Here is a 12,207-nt window from a genome sequence, read left to right as displayed (position 1 = left end):
CTGGTCAGAGCTCCACGGGGCTGTGAGTGAATGAATGAACCGATGAGTGAACAGGGATGTGGGACTATTTACGCTTCTTTTTCATCTTTAAGGCTGTGGATTTCATTTGCATACACACACATACACGGAAACAAAGAAAAAAATAGGAGATTGTGCATGGTTGTGCATGGTAAAATTCCATCACTGGGGAGGCAGAACAGGCAGGTCTCTTTGAGTTCAAGGCCAGCCTGCACTAATTGTAACGAATTCCAGGAAGTCATGATTACATAGCGAGGCTCTGTGTAAAAAATATATATATAAGCCGGGCGGTGGTGGCGCACGCCTTTAATCCCAGCACTCGGGAGGCAGAGGCAGGCGGATCTCTATGAGTTCGAGACCAGCCTGGTCTACAAGAGCTAGTTCCAGGACAGGCTCCAAAACCACAGAGAAACCCTGTCTCGAAAAACCGAAAAAAAAAAAAAAAATATATATATATATATACACACACACACATACATACATACAATATATATTCTGTAATATGCAGATACACACATATATAAAACAGAAACAAGAACAGATAAAACAAAGCAGAAACCAAACAAAGAATAAGGAAGTAAAAAGATAAAGGCGTGGTGGCGCACGCCTTTAATCCCAGCACTGTGGAGGCAGAGGTAGGTGGATCTCCGATTTTGAGGTCAGCCAGGTCTACAGAGTGAATTCCCGAACAGCCAGGTCTACACAGAGAAACCCTGTTTCGAAAAACAAAAATTAAAAATATAAATAAATAGTTTCTTTTTAAAAAAAAAAAAAGGAAGAAAAAATCAAATCAAAGAGGAAACTTGGATTATGAAAAAAAACCTATGAAAAGATCCAATCAGAAGAGTATTTCTGCGCGTGCTCTCTTGCCGCCACACGGCGCGCTTCCTCCTGGGAGTTGTAGCTCTGTTTAGGCGCCTCAAGAGGGGCCCACCCTGAGACGCTTTCGGCAGTCGCGGAACTATAACTCCCGGCTGGCTTTGCGCGCGCGTGCGTACTGCGGACAGCGGGCGGCATGTCTGCGCTACGCTGGACCCGGGGTGCCGCGGGGCTCGGCAGGGCGTTGAGCTCCTCTGGGATCCGCCGCCCGACCTCGGAGGAAGGTAAAGCAGTGTCGGACCCAAGGCTATGATTTTTTGCCTCCTTGAGTTCCGGTCACCTCCAGCCTTTGCCCTTTGACCTATGGAGTCTCTGGGAACATGCTTGAAGAGGATCCGCAGGATACTTTGCCTTTTGACTCTTGCTCGCTTTTGTAGCCCCCTAACCCATCGTTGGGGACTTAGGGGTTGTGACTTTGACCTTTATCGCTACTTTTAGTTATGGGTCCTTGCTGGATCCTGCACCTCGGCTCTCGTAGCTTCGGCCTCCTCTGCCCTTGAGCTTACATTTTCCTGGGTCTTGATTTATTTGGAGTAGGGTGGGGTTACTTTTTGAAACGTGGTTCTTCCACGTGGCTCATGCTGGATGTTGGATTCCTGCCCTACTGCTTCAGTCTCCTGAGTGTTGAGATCGCAAACCTGCACCTCCATGCCTGACTGTCGTTGTCTTTTGATGCCATTTCTTTCTGTGGCTTAGGCTGGACTCCAGCTGGAGACCCTCCTACCTCAGCCTCCGGAGCGCTGGGGTGGTTAACGCGCAGTCTCACCTTCTGTGTTTCAGGGACCCTCAGTGGCCTCTGCAGCTCCAGACGGAGCTCTGCCGCCAGTCCCCGTGAGCAAGATGCCCAGAAGGAGTGGGGCCATGCTGAGCTGCTGGAGGGTGAGCCGCATCCCAAGCCCTTCCATGCCCCTGTACCCCTGTGCAGGGTTCACACTCCTTACAGTGGAGGCCTTGAGGAATGGCTCCTCACTGTACCTGAGCACACCAAGACAGTAGAGTACACCCAGCAGGTGGTGTGGGCCGGATGTCCTATAGGTGACCTGTTGGGTCCTCTTGTGTGCTGGGCTGTTGTAATAAGAGCGGTGGGGCTGCGTTCCCGGCCTGGCCCGCATGGCTTATGCCCCAAAATAATTACACGGAAACTATTTTTTTAATCACTGTCTGGCCCATTAGTTCCAGCCTCTTATTGGCTAGCTCTTACATATTGATCTAACCCATTTCTAATATTCTGCGTAGCACCACGAGCTGGCTTACCAGGAAAGATCTTAACCTGCGTCTGTCTGGAGTGGGAGAATCATGGCGACTCACTGACTTGGCTTCTTTCTCCCAGCATTTTGTTCTGTTTACTCCACCCACCTAAGGGTTGGCCTATCAAATGGCTAGGCAGTTTCTTTATTAATTAACCAATGAAAGCAACAGATTAATACAAGACCCACCTCCATCACTGGGCTGTTTCTGGGAGCTGTTATTTTATTCCCTGGGCCCCAGATTTCTACCTGGGACTTGGAAGACAGTTGAGAGCCCAAATTAAACCTGAACAAATGCCCGCGGTCCATTTGTTGGAATGGTCTTCTGCCAAGGTAGAGTCTCCAGTTTGTGTCCCGTACAGTCAAGGTGAAGTTGGAATCCAATTTGTTTGTTTTTTGAGACAAGGTTGCTTGAACTCGCTCTGTAGACCAGGCTGGTCCCGAACTCACAGAGCTCCGCTTGCCTCTGTCTCCCAAGTGCTGGGATTAAAGGTGTGCGCCACCACTCAGCTTCGGAACCCAATTTTAAGGGTTAGGCAACCAAGTCTAGTGGACAGGGTATCCCAGGCCAGGCCAGGCTTCCCTCCTGATCCAATGTCATGTCTGCACGGTAGAGGTAGAGGGACGGACACACACGTTGAGATGGTGCACATGGTCCTGTTCCATCGTCAGCAACTGTTGATTCCTGTTTCAACGCTCCCGGCAAACTTACGATGGGATCTGTCATCTGACCAGAGGAGGGTATCAAAGACTTAGTGCACACTGTGCGTCTTTTCCCATGAGGTCTCTTTCTGTCGTGAACACAAGCACTCGCTGGGGTCAGTCCCGCTGACGTCTTTCCCGTCTCTGGGGTCCCTGCGGGTGCAGTCCACACCCGTTCTCAGTTGTCAGGAGGCCGGGCCCCACATAGGTGCACCCTCTACCTTGTCAAGTGTGCATCGAGACGGGAGCTGACCCAGAACTTCGGCCCTCTCCTATGCACCCTTCCACTCCCAACTTTTTTTCTTTTTGTACAAATCAGAGCCAGGGCCCTGACTCATGACCTTGGGCTGTGAACCAGGGACTGGAGTCCTGGAAATGGCAGTCAGCAGGCCTGGGGATGAGCCTGCTCTGTTTCTGCACTCACCATTAACCGTGGCTGCCCCTGTATGCTGTGTTCCTGGCCAGGCTTTGACCTTCTGGAGCACCAGCTTGGTCACCTCTGAAAGCTGTGTGGCAGGGACCCCTGCATGGTTGGAGAGAATGTGAACATTTGGTCAACTGACTTGGGCCACAGAGTGTCGCTCCCCAGGTGTATCAAGTATGTGCCTGAATCAGAAAAGGCAGGTTCCAGCATGTGCGAAGGCCCTGAGGTGGAAACCCTGGGACTGGGAGGAGTGAAGGAGAGAGAGCAGCAGGCTGTGGGGAGCAGGAGATGACGAGAGAGGTTTGGCAGGCAGAGCAAGGCACGATGATCACCAGGAGGAAGTTTGGGATGACCCTGGGGCTAGGCTCAGAGCATCCTGAGGTGCAGAAGACGGTCCCCAAACTTCCTCTGCTCTTTGCAGTGCTGGAGGCTCGGGTGCGGCAGCTGCAGGCGGAGAGCACGTCCCAGGTGATGGTGAAGAAGGGGCCAATGGACCAGCCCCTGAAGGGCCGCAGCGGCCGCTGGGCCCAGAAGCTGGAGGCCGAGAAACAGGTGAAGCAGAAGCGCCAGGAGGGATTTCTTGACCAGCAGAAGCAAAGCCACACACTGCACACGGAGCCCCGGATCTGGAGCAAGAAACTTGCCAGCTGCCTGCAGCAGAGCAAGAAGGGGACACCCAAGAGCTCAGAGGAGGAGGAGCAGCAGCTGACCTGGGCCCTGCAGGCTGCCATGCTGAAGCTGAGTTCCTGCACCCCAGGCAGGACGCAGGCCAAGGTGGTGGAAGCAAACTTGTTGCTGCTCCAACAGAAGTTTCTGGCTTTCTTTGAGTGCTGCGCCTGCACTGAGAACATGCCCCTTGCCCACCACGTGCTGGTCACTCAGCACAGCAAGTGTGACAGGCAGCAGCTGCTTACACTGGACATGTATAACACCGTGATGCTCGGCTGGGCCCGAAAGGTGAGCCTGCTTCAGCTTCCTCAGGCTTCTCAGGTAGAAAACTCTTCCCTTAAAAACCACCACCACCACCAACAGCAAAAACAAACAGAGGAGCCAGCCGGGCGGTGGTGGTGCACACCTTTAATCCTGGCCCTCAGAGTTCAAGGCCAGCCTGGTCTGCAAAGTAAAAACCCTGTTCTCCTTCCCCACTGAAAATAAACTGTGAATGCCTGAAGTGTGATTCTGTGTGGGGCTTCTGAGCCTCCTGTCCCAGTGGCCCTGAACCTTGGGGACTTTTGGTGCTCCAGGCTCGGGAGCTTGCTCTTTTTCTTAAATTCCCGAGCTGGAAACCTGTGCTCTGAGTTCTGTTTCTTCCCCAGCACCTTGGCAGGTCAGGAGAATGTCAGTCTAGGAGTTCAAAATGAGCCTGAGAAACACAGCAAGACCTTTTTCTTTCTTTTTTTTTTTTCAAGACAGGGTTTTTCTGTGTAGTTCTGACTGTCCTGGAACTCCCTGTCTGGACCACGCTGACCTTGAACTCACAGAGATCCACCTGCCTCTCCCTAGTGCTGGGATTAAAGGCGTACACCTGACCCTTTTTTTGTGTGTGTGGGTGATTTATTTTTATTTTATGTACATCAGTATTTGGCCTGCATGTATGTCTGTGAGGGTGTCAGAAGCCCTGCAACTGGAGTTACAGACAGGTGTGAGGCCATGTGGGTGCTGGGATTGAGCCCAGGTCCCCAGAAGAGCATCGGCTCTTAGCTGCTGAGCCGTCTCCCCCACTCTTAAAAAGCTTATTTCAAAGAGAAAAACAAAACGAAAATGAGAAAAGGAACATAAGACAGATGGGAAGCAGAGGCTCTGAATTTGAGGCCAATCTGATCTGCATGGTTCCAGGCCAGCAAACAAACAAACAACAAAAAAAAACAAGCCAACATCGGGCTGGAGAGGTGGCTCAGTGGTTAAGAGCACTGGCTGCTGTTGCAGAGAAGCTAGGTTCAGTTCCCAGCACCCACATGGCAGTTCCAGGGGATCTGACACCCTCATACAGATGTACATGCAAGCACAACACCCATGCACATAAATCAAGAATAAATAAATCATTAAAGCCAGCAGTAAAACACAGACAGGTAGGTTCTGGAGCTCAATGGTAGAGTGCATACCTGGCCTGCAAGAGGCCCCATGTTCAATTTCCAATAATGCAGTGTTCCTCAGAAGGACACCCTGTGGTCCACTTGTTGCTAGGTCCCCTCCCAAATCACTGATGTAGAGAGTAGGTTTCTAGGGATCTCAGAGAAGGAGGTCCAGGTGCCGTTGGTCCTCACCGCCCCACCCCTTCCCCCAGGGCTCCTTTAAGGAGATGGTATATGTGTTCATCATGCTGAAGGATGCTGGCCTTTCCCCCGACCTGTGGTCCTATGCTGCCGCACTCCAGTGCATGGGACGCAGGGACCAGGATGTCCACACCATCCAGAAGTGAGTCAGGAATGTGCTGGGCGGCCCTGTCCTGGGGGCAAGGTAGCCCCTTGAGTGCTCAGCTTACGCCATCCCACCTCTATTGCCTCAGGTGTCTGAAGCAGATGAAGGAAAATGGCTTTCAGCCTCAGCAGCTCTTCACTGACCTGGCCCTGGCAGGAGAGGAGCGGGCCGCGCTGCTGAGAGCATTGGTCAAGGCTGAGCCTGCCTTCAGTCCACCGCCACAGGCGCCAAGTCCAGTCAACACGTCCACACTGCTCAGGGAGATCTATGCCAAGGTGAGCCCCAGGCACGTAGCCATCATGGCAGCCTCATTTCCTTTCCTCTGCATCGGGAGGACTCACCTTCACAGGTGAGCTTTCTCTGGATTCTCCTGTCCTGGACATTTTCTGTCATGGAGCCTGATACTGTATGGCCTTTTGTGCCTGGCTCACTGATGACAGTGTCCTTAAGGTCTTGCTATACTGTGGTGTGTGTTGGAGCCTTGTTCCTATTCATGGCTTAGTAGTATTCTAGTGTGTCTGTTCATCTGTCTATGGATGCTGGACTGTTCTGAGTACACGTGTCAGGTGCCTGTGTCCGTGTTCCAGCTGCTGAGTACACGTGTCAGGTGCCTGTGTTCATGTTCCAGCTGCTGAGTACACGTGTCAGGTGCCTCTGTTCGTGTTCCAGCTGCTGAGTACACGTGTCAGGTGCCTCTGTTTGTGTTCCAGCTGCTGAGTACACATGTCAGGTGTCCGTGTTCCAGCTGCTGAGTACATGTGTCAGGTGTCCGTGTTCCAGCTGCTGAGTACATGTGTCAGGTGTTCGTGTTCCAGCTGCTGAGTACACGTGTCGGGTGTCCGTGTTCCAGCTGCTGAGTACATGTGTCAGGTGCCTGTGTCCGTGTTCCAGCTGTTGAGTACACGTGTCAGGTGCCTGTGTTCCAGCTGTTGAGTACACGTGTCAGGTGCCTGTGTTCCAGCTGTTGAGTACACGTGTCAGGTGCCTGTGTTCCAGCTGTTGAGTACACGTGTCAGGTGTCCGTGTTCCAGATGTTGAGTACACGTGTCAGGTGTCCAGATGTTGAGTACATGTGTGTTCAGTTCCTAGTCCTCCAGATTATTTGAGTGGGCACACTTTGGCAGAGGCAGTGATGGGGCTTCTTGCCTGCGCAGGGTGGTCTGTCTCCTGTGCCCCTGCCTCACTTGCCTGTCTGCCCAGCAGAATGGTCCCAAGTCCTACCCGAAACTGCACCTGCCCCTGGAGACCCTGCAGGACCTTTTTTCCCAGCAGCTCCGTGTGGAGCTGAGTGCCAATGTCAGTGTCCAGTCGGTGGAGAAGGCCCCAGAAATGACCAAGGAGGTCATTGAGGCGGTAAGGGCTTTCCCCAGTCCAGGTCCTGGGAGATCTTGTCAGGAAACTCTAGCTTAGGTTGTGACGCTGCTCTCCCATAGCGGAAGACACTGAAGACGCTGCAAGGGCAGTGGGAAGTGGAGCTGCTGCGCGTCCTGCGGCAGACCAAGGCCACCATGGCCTGCCAGGCACAGGAAGGCCAGCCCACCCTCTACCCGTTCCTGTGCCTGCTCAGTGAAGGAGAGTTTGTCAGCATGCTGCTGCAGGTGGGCCAGAGCTGGGTGCTGGGGCGGAGGACAGGCAGCCAGGGCTGGGGTGCCCGGGTGGAGGACAGGCGGCCAGGGCTGGGGTGCCCGGGTGGAGGACAGGCGGCCAGGGCTGGGGTGCCCGGGTGGAGGACAGGCGGCCAGGGCTGGGGTGCCCCGGTGGAGGACAGGCGGCCAGGGCTGGGGTGCCCGGGCCGAGGACAGGCGGCCAGGGCTGGGGTGCCCGGGCGGAGGACAGGCGGCCAGGGCTGGGGTGCCCGGGCGGAGGACAGGCGGCCAGGGCTGGGGTGCCCGGGCCGAGGACAGGCGGCCAGGGCTGGGGTGCCCGGGCCGAGGACAGGCGGCCAGGGCTGGGGTGCCCCGGTGGAGGACAGGCGGCCAGGGCTGGGGTGCCCGGGCCAAGGACAGGCAGCTGTGTTCAGGCAACCACAGCTTCGACTCTTGTTGCACGCAGGTTCTGCGGGTTCTGCCGTCACAGGGCGAGCCCCTCCTCCACCTGGCTCATGACCTGGGCCTTCGGGTCTTAAATCGGCATTTGGTGAAGCAGAAGCAGGTTACCAACCACGTGGAGAAGCTGGGACAGCGATACTCGCAGTACCTCCGGCTGCTGGCTTCCAACACGCAGGTGAAGGGGGCAGACTTCCTGCTCATCCTACTCCCTCACCACACTCCTCAGCACCCTCCCAACTACATCAGTCCATCCGAGCCTCGCTCCCTGTTTAGAGAACATGGGCAGCCTGGGCTCTCCTGATCAGCTCTTCCTGCAGGTGGAGGCGCCCTTCCTTCCTCGGGAGTACTGGGAGTTGCTGGGCCCATTGGAGACCCCGCCACAGCAGCCCTGGTCCCTGCCGGTTCTGCTGCAGCTGGGAAAGCAGCTGGCCGAGTTGCTGGTGCAGGCTGTGCAGATGCCACGCAGCTTGGCTGCCCCGCAGGGCTCCTGCCGCCTCATCCCGGTGCTCTACCACGTGTACTCGTTCCGAAGCTACCGCCAGGTGAGCGGGCCGCTGCAGGGCCTGAATGAGGGCTTGTGAGGGGCCTAAGGACGCAGGGCAACATGGCTGTGCCATCCATTCCGTGGGGGCTCTGACAACTCTGGGCAGCGCTGCTCTCTCATCCCTATCTGTGCTGGGATGCGTGTGGAGAGCTGAGTGGGGGTGGGAGGTTGTTCCCTCCTCCCTGTGTGGGGGCTGAAAGTGCCCGTGCTCAGCCCCTTGTGCATGCCCCTTGTGTCTGCTGTCTTCCCCAGGTTGGCATCCTCAAGCCTCACCCTGCCTTCACGCAGCTGCTAGAGACGGCAGCGGAACCCACACTAACCTTTGAGACCACAGAAGTGCCTATGCTGTGCCCACCGTTGCCCTGGACGTCACCGCACGCTGGGGCCTACCTTCTGAGCTCTACCAAACTGATGCGTGCCATGGAGGGCACCACGCAGCACCAGCATCTCCTGGAGCGCTGCGCTCCCGCCCAACTGCATGGTGCCCTGGACGCGCTCACACAGTTAGGGAACTGCGCCTGGCGTGTCAACGGGCGCCTCCTAGACTTGGTGCTGCAGGTCTTCAGGGACAAGGGCTGTGCGCGCCTTGGTGTTCCTCCTCCACGCTCAGAGGCGCCGCGGCCAGCTTGGCAGCACCTGCCACCCGGCTCCTCGCCTGTGCACAAGGCGGAGCTGCGGAAGGAGCTGGCGCGCTGCCTCAAAGCGGCTCGGGAGATGCACAGCCTGCGCAGCGAAGCCCTGTATCGGCTGTCGCTGGCACAGCACCTGCGCGACCGTGTCTTCTGGCTGCCACACAACATGGACTTCCGCGGCCGCACCTACCCCTGCCCACCGCACTTCAACCACCTGGGCAGCGATTTGGCACGTGCGCTGTTGGAGTTTGCCGAAGGCCGGCCGCTGGGGCTGCGTGGTCTTGACTGGCTCAAAATCCACCTGGTCAACCTGACTGGCCTCAAGAAGCGTGACTCTCTGAGCATGCGCCTGGCTTTCGCGGACCAGGTCATGGAGGAGATCTTGGATTCTGCAGACAACCCCATGACGGTGGGGAATCGCGTGCTCTTTTCCCTAGCTGCTCCCATTCCTGCCTCCTCTTTCTCTGTTCCTCCCAGCCCGTTGTGCACTCAGATCTCAACCCCTGACTCCCTGCTGCCCACTGTGTCCCTCTCAATGTGCCCAGTAGCAGCTGACAGCTGTCCCATGAGTGGCCCGCCTCATCACCCCCAACACACACACACATACACACACACATCACACACACACACACACACACACGCACGCACGCGCGCGCGCACACGCTTGCCTGGTGTCGCCTGAGCTGCCCTGGCCGCCTTTTGCTGACCCCTAAGTCCTATGGGTCTTATGCTCCACAGGGCCGGAAATGGTGGATGGAAGCTGATGAGCCCTGGCAGACCCTGGCGTGCTGCATGGAGATAGCACAAGCAGTCAGGTCCCCAGACCCTGCTGCCTATATCTCCCACCTGCCGGTTCACCAGGTGAGCGCGCGTGGACTGCCCCCTGGGACCTGGTACTTGCAGTGGGGTCTCATCTTTAACTGGGATTGCCCTGTGGAACTGGCCTCCTGATGCAGTGGCTTTGCTTTGTAAGGGAGGCGGGTCCCCAGTTTCCCCAAGACCTTTTTTTTTTTTTTTTGCACTGGGATGAGGGATGATACTTGTATTACTTGGGCTCAGCTCATGAGCACCCCTTGTGGCCAGGATGGCTCCTGCAATGGTTTGCAGCATTACGCGGCACTGGGCCGGGACAGCGCAGGTGCAGCCTCCGTCAACCTAACTCCCTCGGACCTGCCCCAAGATGTGTACAGGGAGGTGGCAACACAGGTGGGTGCCAGGGCCCTTGTCCTTTCTTGCTGATGTCTGAATAGAATCCCATAGAATCCCTGGTGGGGAGGTGACATGACAGGGCTTCCTTGCTTCCTGACCCCATCCAGGTGGAGGAGTTCCGCCAGCAGGACGCCAAAAAGGGCCTGCAGGTGGCCCAGGTGCTGAAGGGCTTCATCACCCGCAAGGTGGTGAAGCAGACCGTGATGACTGTGGTGTATGGGGTTACGCGCTATGGTGGGCGCCTGCAGATAGAGAAGCGTCTGCGCGAACTCAGCGACTTCCCCCAGGTGTGCAGCCTGCTGGGTCTCCACCTGCGTGCTCCCTTCAGCACTGGGGCCTGAGCCTCGTTCTTCCGAACAGTGGTAGTCCTGTAGCCCTGGGGAGAGGCAACCTGCTAGCCCCACCCACCCGCCTGCCATTCACGTCACCCTCCGCCCCCGCAGGAGTTTGTCTGGGAAGGTTCACACTACCTCGTGCGCTTGGTCTTCAAAAGCCTACAAGAGATGTTCTCCAGCACCCGGGCCATACAGGTGAGTCGCTGCCCAACTCTCCCTGGGGGGCGGGGCGGGCCTCCCCCCTGTGGCCTGCCCATCTGACCAGGTGTACCGTCACACCCTCAGCACTGGCTGACCGAGAGCGCCAACCTCATCTCTCACGCGGGCTGGCCTGTGGAGTGGGTCACACCCCTGGGTATCCCCATCATACAGCCCTATCACCGCGAGGCCAAGGTCCAGGTACCCGGAAAGGTCCCTCCCCTCCCCTTCTCTCCCCTCCCCCCGCCCAGGATTGCACTCACCGACCCCCAACCCCCGCCTGCAGGTGAAAGGCGGCATCCAGAGCATCACCTTTACCAGCTCCATGAACATCAGTCAGTGAGTCCCGGATGTGGGGAGGGGAGGGGCAGGGAGAGAGACGGGCCAGGAGGGTGCCAGGCCTAGCGCTTCTGGGTCCACAGGAAGCCCAACACTCTGAAGCAGAAGAATGGCTTCCCACCCAACTTCATCCACTCCCTGGACTCCTCCCACATGATGCTGACCGCCCTGCACTGCTACAGGTGCGTCCCAGGGGCAGGCACACACTTGCTACAGGTGGACCCACGGTACATGCGTGGGCAGTTCATCTGTGATGTAGCTGTCTCTCTGGGGCTGTGGTGACGCGACAGGACAATGATGATGGGGTTGCGTGTAGTGGGTAGACACTGCCAGTGAAGGGCAGGGCAGGGTGGCTGTCTGCTGTGGATCCCTGCCTTGTGCCCGGGACCTGCCACTGGACTGAGCTGGGATTTGAACGGGCGAGTGGCGGGGGTGCGGGTGGTTCAGTTTACCACCCTGTTTGAGGGTGTGTGAGGTTAGTGTCTTCCTGAACATTACTGCTTAGAGCACTGGGGAACCTGGGTGTGCTGGGGACTCAGAATGAGGTTGGGGGCAGTGAACAGGCAGCAGCTGCCTCACTCGGAATCTCCCTGGCCAGGAGGGGCCTGACCTTCGTCTCTGTGCACGACTGCTTCTGGACGCATGCCGCTGACATCCCCGTGATGAACGAGGTATTTGCAGCCCCGACTCTCAGGGACCCTACGAGTCTGTACCATGGGTGACTCAGAGCTGTCACCCCTCAGGTGTGTCGTGAGCAGTTTGTGCGGCTACATAGCCAGCCAATCCTGGAGGACCTGGCTAAGTTCCTGGAGAAGCGGTTCTGCTCTGCCTCCAGGTAAGCGGCCCCTCTTCCTGAGGCCTGGCCCCTGCCTGCCGCCTGTTCCCCTACTCAAGTGTACCCCAATCCTGTTTACACCACCAGGTCCCTGAAGCCATCGGAACTTGCCCTGGTCACCAAGCTGCAGGAGACACTACGGTCCCTGCCAGAGACAGGTAAGGGTTTTAAAAGGGGCTTGCGCACTGGCCCTTCGAGGCATGTCCAGTTGACCTAGCCTCAGCTCCACGTTCTTTTGGCTCTGCAGGTAACTTCGATCTGGGGCAGGTGATGAGATCCACCTACTTCTTCAGCTGACCCACCCCGTACTGTCCCTAGACTTGTGCATAGTGTAAATAAATATTTGAGTCTGTGTCCGCTTATGCCAGCCGCCACTTTC

General features: G+C 56.7%; 1 protein-coding gene across 3 annotated transcripts; it reads left to right on the top strand.

Annotated features, from left to right (window-relative positions):
• The first annotated feature begins 985 nt into the window (after window positions 1-985).
• Polrmt (RNA polymerase mitochondrial) lies at window positions 986-12,190 on the top strand. Of its 3 annotated transcripts, none has more exons than XM_057771141.1 (21): window positions 986-1,121; window positions 1,678-1,776; window positions 3,692-4,227; window positions 5,555-5,685; window positions 5,777-5,963; window positions 6,892-7,041; window positions 7,122-7,286; window positions 7,741-7,911; window positions 8,054-8,278; window positions 8,533-9,321; window positions 9,651-9,773; window positions 9,996-10,118; window positions 10,229-10,408; window positions 10,565-10,651; window positions 10,742-10,855; window positions 10,941-10,993; window positions 11,077-11,175; window positions 11,592-11,664; window positions 11,737-11,828; window positions 11,916-11,986; window positions 12,076-12,190. In XM_057771141.1, the coding sequence occupies exons 1-21, from the start codon at window positions 1,034-1,036 to the stop codon at window positions 12,123-12,125; spliced, it is 3,606 nt and encodes a 1,201-aa protein (XP_057627124.1). In that variant the 5' UTR covers window positions 986-1,033; the 3' UTR covers window positions 12,126-12,190. The 3 variants fall into 3 exon arrangements, with proteins under 3 accessions (XP_057627124.1, XP_057627123.1, XP_057627125.1); XM_057771140.1 differs by having other exon boundaries at window positions 9,972-10,118; XM_057771142.1 differs by lacking the exons at window positions 986-1,121; window positions 1,678-1,776 and adding an exon at window positions 3,313-3,444 and having other exon boundaries at window positions 9,972-10,118.
• Window positions 12,191-12,207: the final 17 nt, after the last annotated feature.

This window comes from Chionomys nivalis, chromosome 6 (genome assembly GCF_950005125.1).
Source record: "Chionomys nivalis chromosome 6, mChiNiv1.1, whole genome shotgun sequence".
Classification (NCBI taxonomy): Eukaryota; Metazoa; Chordata; class Mammalia; order Rodentia; family Cricetidae; genus Chionomys; species Chionomys nivalis.
The sequence above is the reverse complement of the archived record's forward strand: the minus strand, read 5'-3'. Positions and strand labels throughout refer to the sequence as shown.